Source organism: Narcine bancroftii, chromosome 7 (genome assembly GCF_036971445.1).
Source record: "Narcine bancroftii isolate sNarBan1 chromosome 7, sNarBan1.hap1, whole genome shotgun sequence".
Classification (NCBI taxonomy): Eukaryota; Metazoa; Chordata; class Chondrichthyes; order Torpediniformes; family Narcinidae; genus Narcine; species Narcine bancroftii.
Window position 1 is genome coordinate 29,635,807 of NC_091475.1, and position 20,940 is coordinate 29,656,746.

Genomic DNA, 20,940 nt, shown 5'->3' on the forward strand with positions numbered 1-20,940 from the left:
TGTTGATATTTCCCTTTGAGCTGAAGATCAAATATCAGAATAGGCTGTTGGCCATTTGTGAAGTGTGAGAGGAAATTACTTGGAGAGTTGTGAATATTCGGAATTCCCTTTCCCAAAGGGTTTTGAAGGCTTAGCTACTGAATTTGTTCAAGACAGATCAATAGACTTCAGGATATTGTGGTAATTGAGGAGTATGAGGATAATGCAGGAAAATGGTGCTGCTTGATCTTTTGAATGGCAGAACATGTATGAAGTAGCAAACAAGAAGAGAAGGTGACAAAATAATAGAAGCTGCAGCTGAGGGTTGAATCAGCCTGTAACAAACTTGGTAATGAATCCTGCTGTATCAATGGGCATCTCTTTCATGTATTCCAAGCTTTCACTCAAATAAGCTGAGGAGGAAATGGAGCTATTTTCTGCTAATGGCCCAGCTCAATGGAGAGAATGGTGCTCAACAGAATTTCCTGCTTCAAAAAAATGCTCTGAGCAAGAGGCAGGCAAGATGGTTAACACTGGATTTCTTCTTGTCACAGCTGGATGCATTTATCCAGTAAGGTTAGTTACAGGCTGGTTCAACCCTCAGCTGCAGCTTCTATCATTTTGTCACCACCTCTGCTTGTTTGTTTTCCCTTATTTTTCACATGACATAGGAGAGCATTCAGCCCATCAAAATTGTATTCCCTTGCTTATCGCTATAAGTATTCTTTCTACATTGCCATCAACTCTGCTGCTATTAGGTTTTACCACTAGCGTCACTTTGGTGGCCAATGAACCAACCAGTCCCCACATCTTTGAATTGTGTGAGGAAACCAGAGCACTCGAAGAATTATCATCAGGAGACTGTGCAAACTCTATGTCGCACCAGAGCAAATCCACATAGCTGTTGCTGTGAGATAGTAGCTCTATTAACTGTGCTACAGAGTTGCCTTCATAAAACACAAAAGTCTGCTGTTAACATGGTTGAAATAAAAATTCAGTGCTGAAGAAACTCAGCAGGTCAAACAGTGTACTTTATTCTTTCTTTTCTTCTTTGGCTTGGCTTCGCGGACGAAGATTTATGGAGGGGTAATGTCCACATCAGCTGCAGGCTCTTTTGTGGCTGACAAGTCCGATGCGGGACAGGCAGACACGGTTGCAGCGGTTGCAAGGGAAAATTGGTTGGTTGGGGTTGAGTGTTGGGTTTTTCCTCCTTTGTCTTTTGATAGTGAGGTGGGCTCTGCGGTCTTCTTCAAAGGAGGTTGCTGCCCGCCGAACTGTGAGGCGCCAAGATGCACGGTTTGAGGCGATATCAGCCCACTGGCGATGGTCAATGTGATACATAACCAACGTTTTGGGCTTGAGCCCTTCATCAAGGTATCAATCATACCATGTTGCCTTGGTCTGTTTGTTTACATTGCATTAACGGTTTTTGTTTCACTGTCTAGTGAATAATATTGTTTATCCTCAATTAAACTTTCAAAATCACTAATCAGTCTTAAAATATTGTCATTGAGATATTTGCTTTTGCTTATGAGATGGTAAAATGCTCTTTCACCATCTGTTAAATCTGTGGTCTGTCCACTTTTCCCATTGTATCATTATCCTTTATGTCTTTGTCTTCAAAAATATGCCAGTATCAGATTTTAATATTCTAAACAGGTAAAAATAGATTTCCAATGATAATACAATTCTGCTTTAAAAAAAAATTCCTTCATTTTAAATCCTGAATACATTCAGGTGGGTGCCAGGAGGACATCTTTATTTAAGAGTAAATTGTTATAATCTGTAATGCACTACATTGTTATAATCTGTAATGCACTACGTGATGCCACCATCATCACCCTGTACAAAAACAAAGGCGAGAAATCAGACTGCTCAAACTACAGGGGAATCACGTTGCTCTCCATTGCAGGCAAAATCTTCGCTAGGATTCCACTAAATAGAATAATACCTAGTGTCGCTGAGAATATTCTCCCAGAATCACAGTGCGGCTTTCGCGCAAACAGAGGAACCACTGACATGGTCTTTGCCCTCAGACAGCTCCAAGAAAAGTGCAGAGAACAAAACAAAGGACTCTACATCACCTTTGTTGACCTCACCAAAGCCTTCGACACCGTGAGCAGGAAAGGGCTTTGGCAAATACTAGAGCGCATCGGATGTCCCCCAAAGTTCCTCAACATGATTATCCAACTGCACGAAAACCAACAAGGTCGGGTCAGATACAGCAATGAGCTCTCTGAACCCTTCTCCATTAACAATGGCGTGAAGCAAGGCTGTGTTCTCGCACCAACCCTCTTTTCAATCTTCTTCAGCATGATGCTGAACCAAGCCATGAAAGACCCCAACAATGAAGACGCTGTTTACATCCGGTACCGCACGGATGGCAGTCTCTTCAATCTGAGGCGCCTGCAAGCTCACACCAAGACACAAGAGAAACTTGTCCGTGAACTACTCTTTGCAGATGATGCCGCTTTAGTTGCCCATTCAGAGCCAGCTCTTCAGCGCTTGACGTCCTGCTTTGCGGAAACTGCCAAAATGTTTGGCCTGGAAGTCAGCCTGAAGAAAACTGAGGTCCTCCATCAGCCAGCTCCCCACCATGACTACCAGCCCCCCCACATCTCCATCGGGCACACAAAACTCAAAACGGTCAACCAGTTTACCTATCTCGGCTGCACCATTTCATCAGATGCAAGGATCGACAATGAGATAGACAACAGACTCGCCAAGGCAAATAGCGCCTTTGGAAGACTACACAAAAGAGTCTGGAAAAACAACCAACTGAAAAACCTCACAAAGATAAGCGTATACAGAGCCGTTGTCATACCCACACTCCTGTTCGGCTCCGAATCATGGGTCCTCTACCGGCACCACCTACGGCTCCTAGAACGCTTCCACCAGCGTTGTCTCCGCTCCATCCTCAACATCCATTGGAGCGCTCACACCCCTAACGTCGAGGTACTCGAGATGGCAGAGGTCGACAGCATCGAGTCCACGCTGCTGAAGATCCAGCTGCGCTGGATGGGTCACGTCTCCAGAATGGAGGACCATCGCCTTCCCAAGATCGTATTATATGGCGAGCTCTCCACTGGCCACCGTGACAGAGGTGCACCAAAGAAAAGGTACAAGGACTGCCTAAAGAAATCTCTTGGTGCCTGCCACATTGACCACCGCCAGTGGGCTGATAACGCCTCAAACCGTGCATCTTGGTGCCTCACAGTTTGGCGGGCAGCAGCCTCCTTTGAAGAAGACCGCAGAGCCCACCTCACTGACAAAAGGCAAAGGAGGAAAAACCCAACACCCAACCCCAACCAACCAATTTTCCCTTGCAACCGCTGCAATCGTGTCTGCCTGTCCCGCATCGGACTGGTCAGCCACAAACGAGCCTGCAGCTGACGTGGACTTTTTACCCCCTCCATAAATCTTCGTCCGCGAAGCCAAGCCAAAGAAAGAACATGAAAAGGCAGTGGAAGCAGATACAATAAGGTTCAAAAAATAATTCTCAGTTGTTGAATACAAATGTTTGCAAGATTGTGGGGAAATAGCCATTCAACACTTTGGCTTGGCTTCGCGGACGAAGATTTATGGAGGGGTATGTCCACGTCTGCTGCAGGCTCGTTGGTGACTGACAAGTCCGATGCAGGACAGGCAGGCATGGTTGCAGCGGTTGCAAGGGAAAATTGGTTGGTTGGGGTTGGGTATTAGGTTTTTCCTCCTTTGTCTTTTGTCAGTGAGGTGGGCTCTGCGTTCTTCTTCAAAGGAGGTTGCTGCCCACTGAACTGTGAGGCACCAAGATGCACGGTTGGAGGCGATATCAGCCCACTGGCGGTGGTCAATGTGGCAGGCACCAAGAAATTTCTTTCAGCAGTCCTTGTACCTCTTCTTTGGTGCACCTCTGTCTCGGTGGCCAGTGGAGAGCTCGCCATAGAACACAATCTTGGGAAGGCGATGGTCCTCCATTCTGGAGCCGTGACCCACCCAGCGCAGTTGGGTCTTCAGCAGCATGGATTCGATGCTTGCGGACTCTGCCAGCTCGAGTACTTTGATGTTGGTGATGAAGTCATTCCAATGAATGTTGAGGATGGAGCGGAGACAGCGCTGATGGAAGCGTTCTAGGAGCCGTAGTTGATGCTGGGAGAGGACCCATGATTCGGAGCCGAACAGGAGCGTGGGTATGACAATGGCTCTGTACACGCTGATCTTTGTGTGTTTCTTCAGGTGGTTGTTTTTCCAGACTCTTTTGTGTAGTCTTCCAAAGGCGCTATTTGCCTTGGCGAGTCTGGTGTCTATTCAACACTCAACACTATTCAACACTATCAGCTGAATAATTGTGCACAATGGGGCAAGTGGCAGCCTCTTCTGTTACAGAACTATAGAATATTTGAAACAGGAGGAACCCATTAAGCCTAATATGTCCATGCCAGTCAAAAAGAGTTTTGCTAATCTAATATGAGCTCCAATATTAGATCCATAAATTTGCAATTCACTGCTGAAGGACTATAAAGTGCATTTCAAATACAGTGAGAGATTCCAGCCTTGTAGATAGTGAGTTCTAAATCCCAACTACTCAGTGGGTGGAAGTGTTCTTACTGATCTCCCCTCTTATTCAACCTCTTCTGAAGATTTAATAGTCCTGAAATAGTCTTGTTACGAGCCCAGAGGGCCGCAAAACCCAGAAGCAATAGATATTCACCGACAAATGGTTACTTAAACAAAAGACTTTTAATTATCTTTAAACATGAAAACTTAACTAATATAAAATGCCATTTATATTTTAAATTCTCAGCAAAAAAAATAAGTAAAATATGTCTTTTCTCTATCAGTCGATAATAATTCTAGCCACTTGAAATAAATCTCCCCTCATCCGCTTATATTTGAATAAAAACCTTAGCTTATTCAACCTCTTCTGAAGGTTTAAAAATTTTCAGACCTGGCAAGTTCATCGCAACTTGTCCTTAATATGCGATGAAAGTTGCATGCAGGATTCAAACTTTGCTATAACCATGGTGTATATAATTTGTAGCATAATCTCTATTCTTGTAATGTATACCTTGCTAATAAAGGAAAGCTATTTATACTCATTTTATTGACTGGTCCTGCAATCTTTGAGGTGCTGTAGTAATTAATTTTTCACTTCATAGTACTTAATATCTTCCTGTTTATTGTACAGGTACACGATCCTTTATCCGGAACCCTTGGGGGACAGTGTGTTCTGAATTTTGGATTTTTTTGGATTTCGGAAAGCCCTCCTGAATTGTGCTACCATATCCACCCCCACCCTCTTCCAGTCATTTGGCCGCCTCCCCCAAGTGCCGGTCCCTCGGCCGCCTCCCCTAAGTGTTGGCCACCTCTCTCCCCACTTACCGGATTTTGGAGCTTTCCGGATTTTAGATGTCTGGATAAAGGATCGTGTACCTGTATATATCTATGCCCAGTTTTATAGTATCTCCTAAATCCATTACTTTGTTCCTCTCAAGATTGTATTCCATTTGCTACTTTTCTACCTAGTAAACCAGACCAAATACATCTTCTTTTATCAGGAGACTTTCTGACTGCAGATGAATAATGAATAACCAAATGGTCTTTACTGCTATCCAGCATAAGAACACTTCGATATATTTTGCAAGTGTATCTAAAGAAAGGAGATGCATCTGAAATAGTAATATTTTGAGTGGAATGGAGTTGCGTGAAGACAAGGATAACTGTAAACCATAGCACTCAGATCAGATTAAAATCTGAATTGAACTGCATTCTATGCTTTTGTAGGTTTAAACATATCATTATACAGATATAATAAAATATGAAAGGAGCTGTGTAAAATTATACAAGATTTTAATGAACTGATTTTGATTCTGAAGGTGCTTGAATTCCAGACACATTGATTAAATTTAACGAACAGAGATTACCCTTCTTTTCTTTGGCTTGGCTTCGCGGACGAAGATTTATGGAGGGGGTAAAAGTCCACGTCAGCTGCAGGCTCGTTTGTGGCTGACAAGTCCGATGCGGGACAGGCAGACACGGTTGCAGCGGCTGCAGGGGAAAATTGGTTGGTTGGGGTTGGGTGTTGGGTTTTTCCTCCTTTGCCTTTTGTCAGTGAGGTGGGCTCTGCGGTCTTCTTCAAAGGAGGTTGCTGCCCGCCAAACTGTGAGGCGCCAAGATGCACGGTTTGAGGCGATATCAGCCCACTGGCGGTGGTCAATGTGGCAGGCACCAAGAGATTTCTTTAGGCAGTCCTTGCACCTTTTCTTTGGTGCACCTCTGTCACGGTGGCCAGTGGAGAGCTCGCCATATAACACGATCTTGGGAAGGCGATGGTCCTTCATTCTGGAGACGTGACCCACCCAGCGCAGCTGGATCTTCAGCAGCGTGGACTCGATGCTGTCGACCTCTGCCATCTCGAGTATTTCGACGTTAGGGATGAAAGCACTCCAATGGATGTTGAGGATGGAGCGGAAACAATGCTGGTGGAAGCATTCTAGGAGCCGTAGGTGATGCCGGTAGAGGACCCATGATTCGGAGCCGAACAGGAGCGTGGGTATGACAACGGCTCTGTCAGAGATTACCCTAGTTCGTTGGGAAAAGGACAAGTTCAGGCTCTTTCATGTATACAGGAAGTCCAAAATCTGGTGACAACTTCCAGCTGGTGGACCTGACTTTTCTGTAGCTGCTCTCCAAGTAAGGCTCAGTAGCAGAACATCGACTTGCTGTAACATACCCGTCCATTTTCCTGCAGATGATGCTCATGAATTGTGTGTCAGGTTAGGTTCTGTGTAGGTAGGATCTGCAAACCTATTAATTTTCAAGAGATTTAACAGTTCAAATGAGAAAACTGAGATTAAGGAAAATTCTCTCTCCCTCTCAAGAGGCTGACCACATTGATAGAACGAATAATAATGTTACCTTGATTCAAAACAAAATAAAGCGAAGGACCGCGGGGAAGGAGGCAAGCTATGGAAAAAATCTGACACTACCAACACAACATCTGAGAAAATCTTGGGTCTTAATGTTCTAAAGGGAGTTAAATCTACCACTGTGCAGTTAATAAATTTGCTTACAAACAGAATCAAATCCACCTTGCCCAAGAGTGGACTTTTATGAAATATACTACAGTATAAATTGATTTTTTTTTAATTCAAATGGAAAAAAATCCAAGGCCATGATCAATTATTGGATATATAAAATAAAAGCTGCAATGAACTATCCCAGTAAAGAGAATGAGCTTGCAGCTTACTACTAATCTTTGAGTGCTTGTGTGCTAGAGTCAACTGAATAAGTCTCTCCCTTTAAATACATCACCTTTCTTTTGGAAAGTCTTCTGAGGATTTGGCCCTGTGATCTTGTGCATGGGTCTACCAGATGTATGCACACTATGATGGCTGAGAAACAATTTCCCAGCCATAAGCAACTGCCCCCATTTACTTCTATGTATTTGAGGAGAGAGAGGCATGGTGTGTAGGCTATTACAAAAAAAAACTTGAGTGGAATCCAGAGACAGACTGTTTCTATAACAGGTCATCATTCTGGTAGCTCCTATAAATAAGTCTATGCCAAACATGTATTCTCCACCAGTGGAAATGATAAAAGAACCTTGACCATGGGTCATCGCAGGTTTACAGTGGAGAAGATGTACCACTTTCTTGTGGTACAGCATTGAAGGCATTCATCATGAATTGGGTGCCAAACAACAATGAATATCTTACAGAAATATTACCAAACTACTGCCAGATTGAACTCATTTAGTTCAAAATGTGAGCATCACCATTATTTATTAGCCATAGATTATTTTGAGCTAATTGGTCTGGGTTTTTTGAGGTTTTGGTGAATGAACATAGCTGTGCAAGAATTAGAAAACTTAACTTTGTTAATCTTATTGCATTCTGAAAGCAGGCTTGTAAAGATTGATCAGGGGTTGCACGGTTTGCATAGGGGCAGCATGGTTTGCATATTGGTTAGTACAATGCCTTTACAGTGCCAGTGATTGGGACCAGAGTTCAAATCCTGTTCTGTCTGTTAGAAGTTTATGTTCTCCCTGTGTTGACAGGGGTTTTCCCTAGGGGCTCCAGTTTCATCCCACTGTTTAAAACATACTGGTGGTGTAGGTTAATTGGGTGTAAATTGGACAGCACAGACTCGTGTGCCAAAATGGCCTGTTACAGTTCTGTATGTCTAAACTTAATTTTTTTTAAATTAAAAATTAAATTTAAATCCTTAATTATCTTGTTTTCCCACTTGAAGGTAGTTTCAAGTCTTCCAATGGAACGATCTTGAGAGATCAGGTTGATTAGTCTTAAGTGAAAGCTGTATGCAAGGCATTTGAATTAAGCACAGGTGCACTTTATATATTCAGTACATGGGAGCATTTGCAGTTTATAGATTTATATTATTTGGACAGCCAGAATATTGCAAACTTTTCTAAAGAACAATCCTATTGTTTCAACATGATTGGGCAATTCAACCATGAAATTGTAAATTAATAACTCGGGTAATGTTTTCCTTTTCTCAGATTTAAAGAGGGAAGCCAGTATCTGCCACATGCTGAAACATCCTCACATTGTAGAACTACTGGAAACGTACAGCTCTGATGGAATGCTGTATATGGTCTTTGAATTGTAAGTAGTTTGTTTTCTCACTCTTATTTTTTATGGTTAAAAAGCAGCCAAATCAGCAACCTTGAAGGATTGAGAATTGACACTCGCTCTCAACTTGAGCACATAAATGTGAAGTGTGATTGCAATCGCACTAAGGAATGTCTTGATGCTAAAAATGCTATTTTAATTAATTTACAAGATTTTGAGGTTGTTGGCAAGGCTCGATAGAGCTCTTATAGAAGGTTGACATCATGGAGACTCATAGCCTTTCCTGCTTCACCTTTCTCAGGAAGTACATTTGCCTTTCTGATAAGTGAGGAGATGTTGAGTGTCCACCATAGGTCACTCGTTAAAGTGAACTCCAAGGAACTTGGTGCTCTCCACTCACTCTGCTATAGAGTTATGAGAGGGAACTTTTATACCTTCTGTGGATACTAAGTTCCTGTACCATTTTGTGTGTTGCTATGTATGCGATGGTCTCAAAAAAAGCAATTAAAAATGATTGTACATAGATGCACAAAATATTTATTTAAATCTGCAAACTAGATGATATGAAAAATGTAATTATGTACTCGTGTTGAAAGCTTGCTTAAGTTTGGTAGTTTTTAAATATGCTATTAAATTTTGCTTTATTTTATTATAGTATGGATGGTGCAGACCTGTGCTTTGAAATTGTGAAAAGAGCAGATGCAGGTTTTGTTTACAGTGAAGCTGTTGCCAGGTATGTACGTTATCATTAAATTTCAATTTGTATGGTTGGAGGCCAGTGTTGAATAGATTTGATGTCACTAAAATATGTTGGTGCAGTAATGTGCTGTGCAACTAAAGAAAAGATTCCTGTTTTTAATACCTATTTCCTTGCCCATTTTTTAAAGAGTGGCTTTTCTCTGCCACAGTAAACACCAATATTTTTTCACATGTATATAAATAATGCAGCCTAGGATTTGCTGCTCATTGTGGAAGAGGAATTCTCTACAAATTAATACATAAATCACAAAAGGAATGGATTGAATGAAGGAAAATTCATGATTTTAATTTAATGAAATTCCTGTAAGTTGCCTCAGAATTGGCATCAGGATCTAAGGCATTGAATAACTTAACTTTTGTTGTCAACTGGTGTTCTACAGAATTCAGTGTGTGCATTTGTTCCAATAAAGATGCAACTTTTATAGCAGCTTCTGTCAGCTCAATATGCCATTCAACATGTATGAGGATATAACCAATATCAATTACTGTATACCCATCGCTTTTTCCTTGCTAAACAAGTTGTGAAAACTTAAATCTCAATTAGACTTTTTTCTAAATATACAAAACTTCAATAACATTTGAAGATAATCACGTGCAGTGGAATTTTCACTGAAATTTTGGCTTCTGTGTTTGATCCTCATTTTTCCCTAGGAATTTTGTATTGGAAATCTAAAATTAGAGTTTAATGTTCTTTAATTCTGAAACATTTTTAGAATTATTTTGCATGATACGATTCACAAGTATCAGAAGTTTAATCTCAATATGTTGTACTTGGTGCTCCTGGAAAGATTCTGATTTGCTTGGATACAAAGAATAAATATTGAAGCATGGTCTTATCTCTTTAGAAAACATTTACGAGTCTCAATTTTTTTTAGCTATTTTAAATCAAGTCTCTAGAAAGAATTATTAATCACTAGAGAGCTTGAAGGGAGGAAGTGATTCCTCCAAAATGGCTTGAGAACAAATTAACTAGCTATTTAATACCTCTTGAGAATATTCAACTATATATTAACTTTTCAATAAAGGTGGAGATAGATAAGGGATCATTGAGGAGTGCTTAACTTTTTGTATTTTGTACTCTCAAATCTGTAGAAGGTGAAAATAAGCAGAGCAAAAGCACTTGTCAATATAATTCCTTTGCTTCCCCATTATGCCCAAACAAGCAAGTAGAGCTGCTTATTGATCACAATTTGATGAATGCCTCTTGCTTTAATTGCTATCACTGTGTTTGGGATGAACTGAGGGAGAGTGTGGGCACAGAGCAAGGGCTGCCCAGAGAACTGTTTGGGGTGGAATTATGTAGGACACTTGGAGGTAAACCATGCCTCTGGTTTAATTATTATATGTCAAAAATAGTAGCATTCAAAAATTATTAGTGAAGCCTAGAAAAAAATTAATAATAACTTTTCACAAAACTTAATTTTTTTGTTTTATCATTTAACTGCAAAATTATAATTTATCTGAAATTGAGAATAATCATCGTTATTCTAGTTGGTGGATGAAAAGTAATTTTTTTTTCTTAAATTGTAATTTTTCTCGAGGTAAAAGTGAATGTCAGCTCAGGCCACTAATTCCATATAATTGTCTATTACACTGGTTTATCATTTAAAATGTGCAATATTTCTGAAACTGGCATTGCAATTTAAATGCTGCATTTTGAAGAGTTCTGATGCAAAAAGTAGCACAAGAAATGTCAGCTGGCATATCTTTTTAACAAAAGGAAGAAATTATAAATTTCCCAGCTTTTAACTTGACACACTTTATGATTTGCAGTGTTTTTCTATCTTTTATTAACTTCTGTTCATCACTTTCAAAATAGAGCTTTAATAGTTTATCCTCTGTTTTTTCAGGTCATAGATTGTGGTTGTTCCAATTTCATACCCATCAGTTAGACATTTCGTATGTACACCACTGTCCGGTCCCAGCAGCTGACACCAGAACAAGTCTATAATGCTGATGAAACATCAATGTTTTGGTGTTATTGCCCCAGAAGAACACTGGCTATAGCTAATGAGACAGGAATTAAGGATGCTAAGGTCAGAATAACTGTGCTAGGATGTGTAAATGCAGATGGCACAGCATTAGAGTAAGCTTGCTGTGTCCTCATTGTTTTAAAAGAGTCAATTTCTTACCAGTCATTTTATGCAAACAGAAAGGCATGGGTTACCAGGGATATCTTTTCTGATTGGTTTAACAAACAATTTAGAAGAGGAGGATCTTGAAGAAGAATTTAACATCCAGTTGTTCAATAGTGAAATTGTTCTGCATCAAGATGAGCGTGATGAAGAAGCCTTTGTTTATCTTCAAAATTTTATTTATAGTTTTACAGACTTGTACTTTACAAACATTATAGGGGTTCAAACCTCCCCCTTTACAGCTCCACATTTCCATTTTCCATGTTCTCAGCTTTGCTGAGAGTCAGATTTCCAGGTAATCTTTATGCATTTCCTGGCCACCGCCAAGGCAACGCTTACAAATTGAATTTGGTGTTTGGACATCCTCGGACTTGGATTCATAATGTCCCCCAGCAGGAACAGTGCTGGATCCTGTGGGTACTCTACCCCTGTAATTTTTTTTACAAAATGTCCCCTAATTCTACACAAAAGGGTCACACCTTGGCGCATTGCCAGGTTGAATGCACAAAGTTTCCTGTCTCTACAATTCTGATTTCTGCGGCGTAAGGTATAGCTGGTGCAAAACGTTGTATTGTGCCAGCCTGTATATGGCATTAATGACTGCTGTCATGCTGTCCTGACAGAAGTTAAGGAATTGTTGTTCCTAAATCTGACTCCCATCTTTGTCTAGATTTATGGAGACCCAGTTTCGGGTTCTCACTTTGGAACAGGAGATAGATAACCAAGATGAATTTGTGCGTGATCCCCTTTTGAATTAGAGCCTCCGTGTCACTACACAATGGCAGGACCATAGATGGGGCTAATTTGTACCTTTTAAAAAGGATCTTAAGTGAAAATAGCTGAAGGTGGTCTTTTTTGATAAGTCAGATTTGATTTTTTTTAATTGCTCGAAAGATCTGAGCTTCACCTTCTCATAAACAGTCCTCAATACATCTGATTTCCTTTTGGCCAGGATCTTATTTCCCATAGTCATAGGAATTAATTTATTCTGGGTTCGGTGTGTTTTTGGGGGACAACCTTACTTTTGACCCAATAATCTGATTTTTTTTTTGTCATATTTGAATTATATGCTTTAGTATAGGATTGTCAGTTTTTTTGATTATTGATTTAGTATCCCATTTATCTATCATTTCTCCTGCTATCTTCTCCCCTATTGTGTGCAGACCAATATTTGCCCAGGGAGGGTATACTGTATCCCTCAAAGAATGAAGCAATAAACCTCGACTGGGCTGCCCAATAGTATTTATTTTAAAAGTCCAGGAGCCTCATTCCTCCCAGATCATAATCCCAAGTCAGTTTCTCAATGGAGACACTAGCTACTTTATTATTCCAGAGAAAGTGTCTTAAAGAAACTCTGGGGCAGCGGCATGGCAAAGATTGAAAGAGGTATTGCAGCCTCGCATCAAGTTCATTTTGATGCAGTTAACCCTGCCTATCAATGTTATAGGCAGGTGTGTCCATCTGTGCAGGTGCTCCTCAATCTTTCCAAGTAGGGGGAGATGATTCAGTTTGTATAGATTTTTTAAATTTTTATCTATACTTATACCCAGATACTTAATTCCCTTTTGTAGCCACTTAAATTTGCTCTCTAGTTGATATTCCTCATAATCCCTTTTTTTCCCCACTCTTATTGTAATTAATTTTGTATCCTGAGATTTTACCATAGTCTTCAAGCCTGTAACCTGGTCAATGACCCTTCCGGTTCTGTCAAATATATCAACACATTGTCCACAAATTAATTTTATGTGCTTCCTTACCCACTCTAAATCCTTTGATGCCTGGATCCCAGTGAATGGCTTCCACCAATGGTTCAATAGCCATATGAATAGATCCGAAGATAGCGGACAACCCTCTCTACTAGATCTGGTCAGTGGGAAGCACGGAGATATTTGCCCGTTAGTGTCAATTTTGGCCCTGGGTTTATGGTATAACACCTTGACCCATTTTATAAATGATTGTCCCAGCCCAAATTTTTCCAGCACTTTTCGCAAGAAATCCCACTCCAGAGTATCAAAGCTTTCTCCACATCTAATGTCATGGCTATATTTGGATCTTCCCATACCTGTGCCAAATATATTGTATAAAGTAGCCTGCTTATATTATCTGCCCATTGCCTTTTCTGCACAAACCCCATCTGATCTGGATTTATTAACTTTGGTAAATATCGAGCCAGTCTGTTTACTAGATCTTTGGCTATTATTTTATAATCCGTGTTCAAAAGTGAGATAGGAGGATGGCTTCAGTGGATCCTTATACTTTTTAGGAATTACTTCTAATTATTGCCATTGGAAAAAAGATTCCAGGAGAGTATGGGTCTTCCCCGCCTGCTCCACCATGTACAGGGGCAGTGATATCAGCAGGTCTTTAAATTCTATTTCGAACTAGGGAGGGAAGCCATCCTCCCCCAGAGATCTGTTAGCTTCCAGCAAGCTCAATGCTTTTCCTATTCCTTCCTTGGAGAAGGGAGCGTCTAATCTTTCCTCCTCCTCGGGCTCTAAATTTGACAATTCGAAATTAGACAGGAATTCCTCCATTTTTTCAAAATCCTCCATTGACTCAGATTTATATAATTGCATATAAAACTGTCTAATACTTCATTTATTTCTTCTGGCTTATAAGAAATTCTGTCTTCCACTATTTGGATTGCATTAATTTTTCTTGTGGTTTTCTCTGCCCTCAACTGCTAGGACAGTACCTTATGGGCTCTCTCCCCCAGTTTGTTGTAATTTTTTTGGATCTTAGTATTGATTTTTCCATTTTGTATGTTTGCAGAGTATTGAACTTGAGCTTTTTATTTATTAACGTTCTGCATTTCCTCAAAGCTTGACTTTTTTTTGTAGTCCTTTTCCAATTGAGTTAACTCTTGTTCTAATTCATTGAGCTCCCTCATATTTTCTTTTTAATACTTTTAGTGAATCCAATAATTTATTCCTCTCAAATAAGCTTTTAATTTATCCCATTGCAGAAATTTGTTGGCCTTAGAAGTACAGTTTGTCTCACAAAAATTCTATTTGAGATCTAATAACTACAAAATTCTGTTTTTTATTTAATATCAACATATTAAGAAGCCACCTATGCGCTGTAGTTTGTTTATCTGGCATGATAATAGTTAAGGTCAAAGGCTAATAATCTGTATTCAGTTTCTATAATTCTGCCCTCTAGCTGGGCCGAGGCAAGAAACAAGTCAAATTTAGTATTTTGAGTAGAAGGAATAGTCCCTCTCTCTCAGATGCCATCGTTTCCAAGTATCCACCAGATTTAACTCTTTTATGAGGGCTAGGGCTCCTTTTGCTGCCCTGGCTCTTGTCACTTTCGTGGCTGATTTATTCATTACAGGATCCAGGCAGAAATTAAAATCCCCTCAGATAAGACATTTTCCCACCCTTCTGTCAGTTGCAAAAAGACATGTTGTATAACTATTTCATCATCAAAATTGTGGATGGAAAATATTCATTAGAGTCCAGGATTCAGAATATATTTGACAGTGCATCGTTACGAATCTTCGTGCTGGGTCTATGACCTTGTCTTCCACCCTTACTGGGACATTTTTCCTCATTAAGACAGCAACCCCCCCGGCCTTGGAGCTAAAAGGAGCATGCTATCGCTTGTCCTACCCAACCCCTTTTCAGTTTTTGATGTTCACCACTCATAAGGTGGGTCTCCTGCAAAAAGGCCACATCCACCTGCATTTTTTTAACCTGTACCAAGACTTTCTTCCTCTTCACCATCTCATTTAAGCGATTAACATTAAAACTTAAAAAAATTTAATTGTTTTATCCATTGTCCCAGTGCTCTTTTCTCTGATTCCTTCCCTTTACCTCTCTCTCGAAACATTTACCTTTCACAAGGTCCATGATGCTCTTTTTGGTTCTGCTGGCTGTGTACAAAATAAGTTCTGGGAAACTAAAACAGAAAATAAGAAATAACCAAACAAATAACATATTTGCATATTTCCCCCTCCCACCCTACCCCAGTCTTTCCTTTCTGCTTGGCACCAACTCTAACCCTCTTGGCGCTACTACCCTTCTCATCCTGGAGTATGTGCATTGCACTCTTCTCAGCTTGCTGCCTTCTCAGTTGCTCCAGAAAATGCCTTAGTTGACACTGCAGAAAAAGTGCCTATAGTCGACATGGTGAAAATCTGTGATTGGCTTATTGAGGCACTAGAGCAGCGTGCATTCATAATAGAACAAGAAATCATGTCAGTGTATAAAATCAAAGACAGACTGCTAAGACAAAATCCATTGTTAATGGAGGAAACATTTGAAAAAACTGTTGATGAGAATTTCTAGTGTTTGTTGCTGCACTTGTCTTATTTTGTAAGCATAAATTGCATTTTTAGATAAGAATTAAACATAATTTCATGCTTGAAAAGCCTTCTGTTGTTTTTTTTGTTGTTTAACCACTGATACAAGTATTCTGCTGATGCTACAGGGCTGCTTAAAGATATTATTAGGTTATTTGAAAAATCCAGTTAATTGAAAAACATCCGGTCCCAAGCTTTTCAGATATGGGGAAACGTACTGTAGTAATTTTTGTGATCGTAATTTTTAATGACTATGAATCAAAGCTTTCAGCTTATCTAGAATTACTGTCTATGGAATAAGCTTTTTCACTTCGTGACATCTATTGTGGAAGAACAATTTTTGTATTTAAAAAAATATATATATATTTAAGAGAGCTTAGAGAACCACAGCAAGGAGGTTGGGAAATTTTTTTTAATAAAATAGGGGCTTTGGTCAAAACTTGAGAATGGCATCCAGTTTATATACTTCAGGAAAAGATGTAAATATGTTTAAGAAATTTGCTGAAATATTTCCTGGAATGAGGGACTTTAGTTGCATGAACATATTGAATATAGTGAGGAAATCTGATACGGTATGTGAAATCATAAAAAAGCACAATAGTTTGAGGGTTAACTATTCCTATTGATGATGGCATCAAGAAGTGGGGCTGTAGGTCATTGGAATGGGAACCAAAAGTGACCCAAGCAATTTTCTATCTCAATAGGGAGTGGTTATTGTCTGCAGTGGACTTCTAAGAGTATTGTTAGAGGCAGATGAAATTGCAGTGTCCTACAAAGAGCATGATAGGCACCTGAAATGAAAGGATGAGGGGCTGGGTCAACTAGGTCATTTTAGGTAGAAAGAGGTATGAATCTGATTAGGTAAATGCTCTAACTATCTTTGTCATTTTTGGCTGTTATTTTAGATTTAAAGTGCACTGCAATTTTTTTGTACTATTCAAAATCAAAAATTTTGATTTTGGTCATGGTTTCACAAAAATATCATCTTGCCTGCCTCTGAACTTTTTCTGAAGATGTTGAATCTTAAGATCCTGACTTTTGAAAATGATTAGAGCAAGATTTTAATTCATGTCATTATTTTTGTATTTTTATCTTTCCTGAGGAAGTGACTTTTGTATATAATTCTTCATATTTAGCAATTAAGTAAAATAATTTTGAAAATCTCCTATTGTGCTTCACCATCATCTCCTATTAATACCCCCAACCTTGACAACGAGTTACTCAAACCAACCTTTCTTGCCTTTTCCAAACATAATCAATCCGAAGTTCTCCATCGTCTACCCTAAACTATCAATTACTAAACTCCTCTGTTCATCTGGAGTTCAATGCTTGTTCCTGTTCACCTATAACCAGATGTTTCTTAGAATGTGATAGCTTTTATCAAAGAATAGTTTTGATTTATTGATATCCTGGCACTTAAATCTTTCCTGGCTTTGCTGTATTTTTTTTCCTTGCTGTAATCTCCAGTTCCACACCTCCCACCCTTGTCCCCTAGCTTTTCATGATTTTGTGCATTTTTATCCAATCCACTTTTTGGATCCAGAAAAGTAATTATGAAACAAAAAAATTGCTGAATTCCCCATCTTCAACAACATTGGGAGATAGAAAATACACATGGATAAGCATACTAAATACTTTGGTGACTAGAGCAGTCAAATGCTAAATATTCTGTGGAGAGTGGGTCACTACTATCTTTCTAAAGTTTTCCTACTATGAACAAAGCACAAGACCAGATTGTGATGGCATATTCTTGCAAGATGTATGCAGGTTCAGACATGCTTGGTGTGTTTTACAAAATGAAGTATTGCAATAACTTCATAATGCTGCACAAAACATTCGGGGGGTGGGGGGGGGAAGATGAAGAACATGATGAACGTTGAAATTGTATCACTTCCACTTTCCCCTCTAGGTCATTCAGTCTGTGCATGTGTCACCACTGAAACTGAAAAAAAAGTTTTGATGGACCCTTGCCAAAGAAAATGCATTGTTTCAAGTGGCCACTAGCATCTTGAGAGCAACCTGGCATAGTCAGTAAACCGAATTGGTTGCAATATCTTGAGAATCCCCCCACTCCATTTGATATATGGGATTTGAGTCCCAAATCATCTAAGTTGATTCTTAACTCTTCTCCAAAGCAGCCTAGCAAGTCGGTTGGTGTTCAGTAAGACAGTAATAGACGTTTGCAGCATTTTATAACCTGTTGTATGTTAAAATAAGAAGCCTAAATCTTTTAGAATTTTCACAGTAGCGTTTCTACTTGTGGGATGAAAATTGATCCATGGGATCTTGAGACTGAAGGAATGAAAGAGAAATAATACTTTTGAATATAATTGATCAAAATATGTGGTCTTTTTAATCAAGATATTACTTTCACAAGATACTTTTAAGTAGTTTTGCATGAATCAGGGAGAGGATCATTGGGTCAATTCCAGCAGAACTATCCTGTTCCTTTGTATCCCTGTAGTGCCCTTCAACACCACTTAGAATCTTATTCCACTTCCTGTACCAATGATAAATACAGTAGCAAGTTAATCCACCAGCCCTACTTTGGGTTGCAGGGGAGGCGATCCATCTAGTGAGAACATGCAAACACCATTCAGACAGCACTCAGGGTTGAGACTGAACCCAGTTGATGCTGTGAGGTAGTAACACTAACTGCTATTACACTGATCTAGCCATTCTCAACCTTTTTAGCTCTGACCCCTTAGGACTCTGATCAAAGTTTATGGGCCCCTTCCTTTGAAATAATCTAGTTGCTTTCTTCCCTATTTCTCTCCTACTGACTACATAAAAACCATTAAAAAAATTTATTTTGCGTGAAGTGAGAAGAAAGCCAGGCTTTTATTCTGTGCAATGGCTGTGGTTTGTGATGACAGAATAAACAGACAAATTGGGAATCATTTTTGTCAAACATGTAGGAATGTAGAAAACATGTAGATTAAAAAAAGATTTGTGAAGCGCAATGGGTTTTACGCAATGAATCATTATGGAACTTGAGGATGTGAAAACTTTAATGAAACTAACTTTAAAAATAATTATAAAATGAAAATTTTAGTGAGATCTTTAAGCTTGATGACCCCATGAAAGTTTTGTTTTTGATGTCAGGTTCCAAATTGGATAGTGATAGTTGAAGGTCACTTCTTATTGTGTCATCAAATCTGTTCCTGGACTTTGTCAAGGATATAAACTTACTAAATCCAGATTCAACTAAGTATGATGAGGAAAAGGCAATGAAAGTTTTAAACCCTTTTCCCATAGTTTTGGAAATCTATTGGGCAGATCATTCTTGACCCAAAATCTTTTTAAATTGATTGAACTTGCTGTGTACAGTTATATCACTTTGAAGATCAATCAAACTCTTGAATTACTGCATCAACATCGGTGAGTTGATCCTCAAAAGGATCTCCTATCCAATATGGTATATGGACGTTTAATAGGTCATTAAATCTTTCCCGCAGATCTGAATGGTTTCACATCTGCAGCAATGTCATCATCCTTCATTTCTTCTGCATTCATGTTCAAATTTAGAAATTGTAAAAATTCCTGACATGTAATATTGGCCCAATAGACTGACCTTTTAAAGGAAAAAAAAAATGGCTTCCTTACTATCAACACTATTTGTGTTGCCTTGTAAGGTCTTGTTCAATAAGTTGAGTTTGTCAAAGATATCTGCCAAATAAAATATTTTCACTGTTGCATCAACGAGTTTATCTCCATGATCATTATGAGAAAGAAAGAAAACAATCATGTCCCAAAGTGCAACAAAATGACAGACATTTTCCTGAGACAGACATCTCACCTCTGTATGTTCATTTTCTTCTCACAGGAGTCTTGAATGGGATGTGAAATTATAAAGTTTAGTCTTCATGACAATTGAAAAGGGAGCATTTAAACATCCTCTTAAGTTTTTAGCCATTAAGTGCTCCCTGTGAATGACGCAGTAAAGACTGAAGATATAATATTTTTCAGGCTCTGTATCATCCAATCATTGAAGTGGTAACATCAGTTGCAGAGGAAACTACTGTATGTTCTTGAATGGAATACAGTTCTCGTTTTTGTACTGTAATTCTTAACGTGTTTGAAAATAGTCCCTTAGTTTCTGTTTTAATCCATCTGGCAAACAACATCTTTCATCAGCACATTTCCATTCCAAAATCTGGCATAAACCATGATAAGAGTGTCTTCTTTTGCAGAATGGATTAGACTAATTATAAAGAGAATTTCTTGGATTGTAGTGAAATGACTCATTGTTTTTCATTGTTCTTTGCCATCTCATCAATTCTTTTAGAAATAGTGAAATTGCCTGGATAGTTTATTTGGCATACAAGTTCATGTCAGATATTATTATGGACACTGAAGGCAAAATAAGTGACTCAACTACATTATGAGCATTTCCACTTTTCAGCAATCAATTCACTTATTTTGTATAATGCAAAAAGACTCTTTTCTAATTTCTGTGTCATTTCAGTTTTGAAAAATATGGAGCAAAACTTTTTGGCATGCACGCTTATTTCCTGGAATTGAAGGTGATAGAACATTAAGGGAAGGCAATTCTTAGCCAAAGCTAGTTGCATGTCTGTCGAACACAATCATATTAAACCAAGGAATGCTCTGAGAACATCGTTAATTTTCTCCATTTATTTAGGTCATTTTAGGCTATCTCCAAATGCCTTCAACCTTGGGAAAATGTTCTCTCATTCCTTCCCTCAAAAATATTGAATCTGTTCAGTTTCCATGCTCCCCAATACACCTTAATTAATGCTTAATAATGAGGGGGGGGGGGGGGCTTCAAGCTTTTCAGTCTGTGGCCCCCCTCAAATGTGCTGTTTCCTCCAGGGTGTCAAATGGCCCCTGTGGAGAATGTCTGTTCTATTCCATTTAAATAAGTCTGATAAATTAAATTACAGCTGATGTACAAATTTTGGAATCTTCATTGATGGGAATACATTGGCACAACTCATAAAGCTGATATCACACAGTTCCAATGACCATAGTTTTTTCTTGACTTGCAGTGCTGTTATTCTGGAATTTGCATGTTTTTCTGTCTCTTTTTTGATTTCCCTTGGGTGCTCCAGTTACTCTTCTCATTCCAAATATATATATATGTATTTAAAATTGTTTGCCAAGTTCAGGTGCACGCAAGAGATTTGAGATATTGTGGCGTAAAGTTCTGAGACAGCATGCTAAC

At 39.0% G+C, this 20,940-nt stretch overlaps 1 protein-coding gene across 7 annotated transcripts in view; it reads left to right on the forward strand.

The window, feature by feature from the left end:
• caska (calcium/calmodulin-dependent serine protein kinase a) overlaps window positions 1–20,940 on the forward strand; it is a 309,385-nt gene that overhangs the window by 71,665 nt on the left and 216,780 nt on the right. For 6 of the 7 annotated variants that reach the window (XM_069889306.1, XM_069889307.1, XM_069889308.1 and 3 more), the window contains 2 exons: window positions 8,480–8,585; window positions 9,208–9,285. In XM_069889306.1, the coding sequence (XP_069745407.1) occupies window positions 8,480–8,585; window positions 9,208–9,285 (184 nt within the window). Of the gene's footprint in view, window positions 1–8,479; window positions 8,586–9,207; window positions 9,286–11,164; window positions 11,348–20,940 lie in introns of those variants that run through there. The other variant, XM_069889312.1, reaches the window with a different exon arrangement.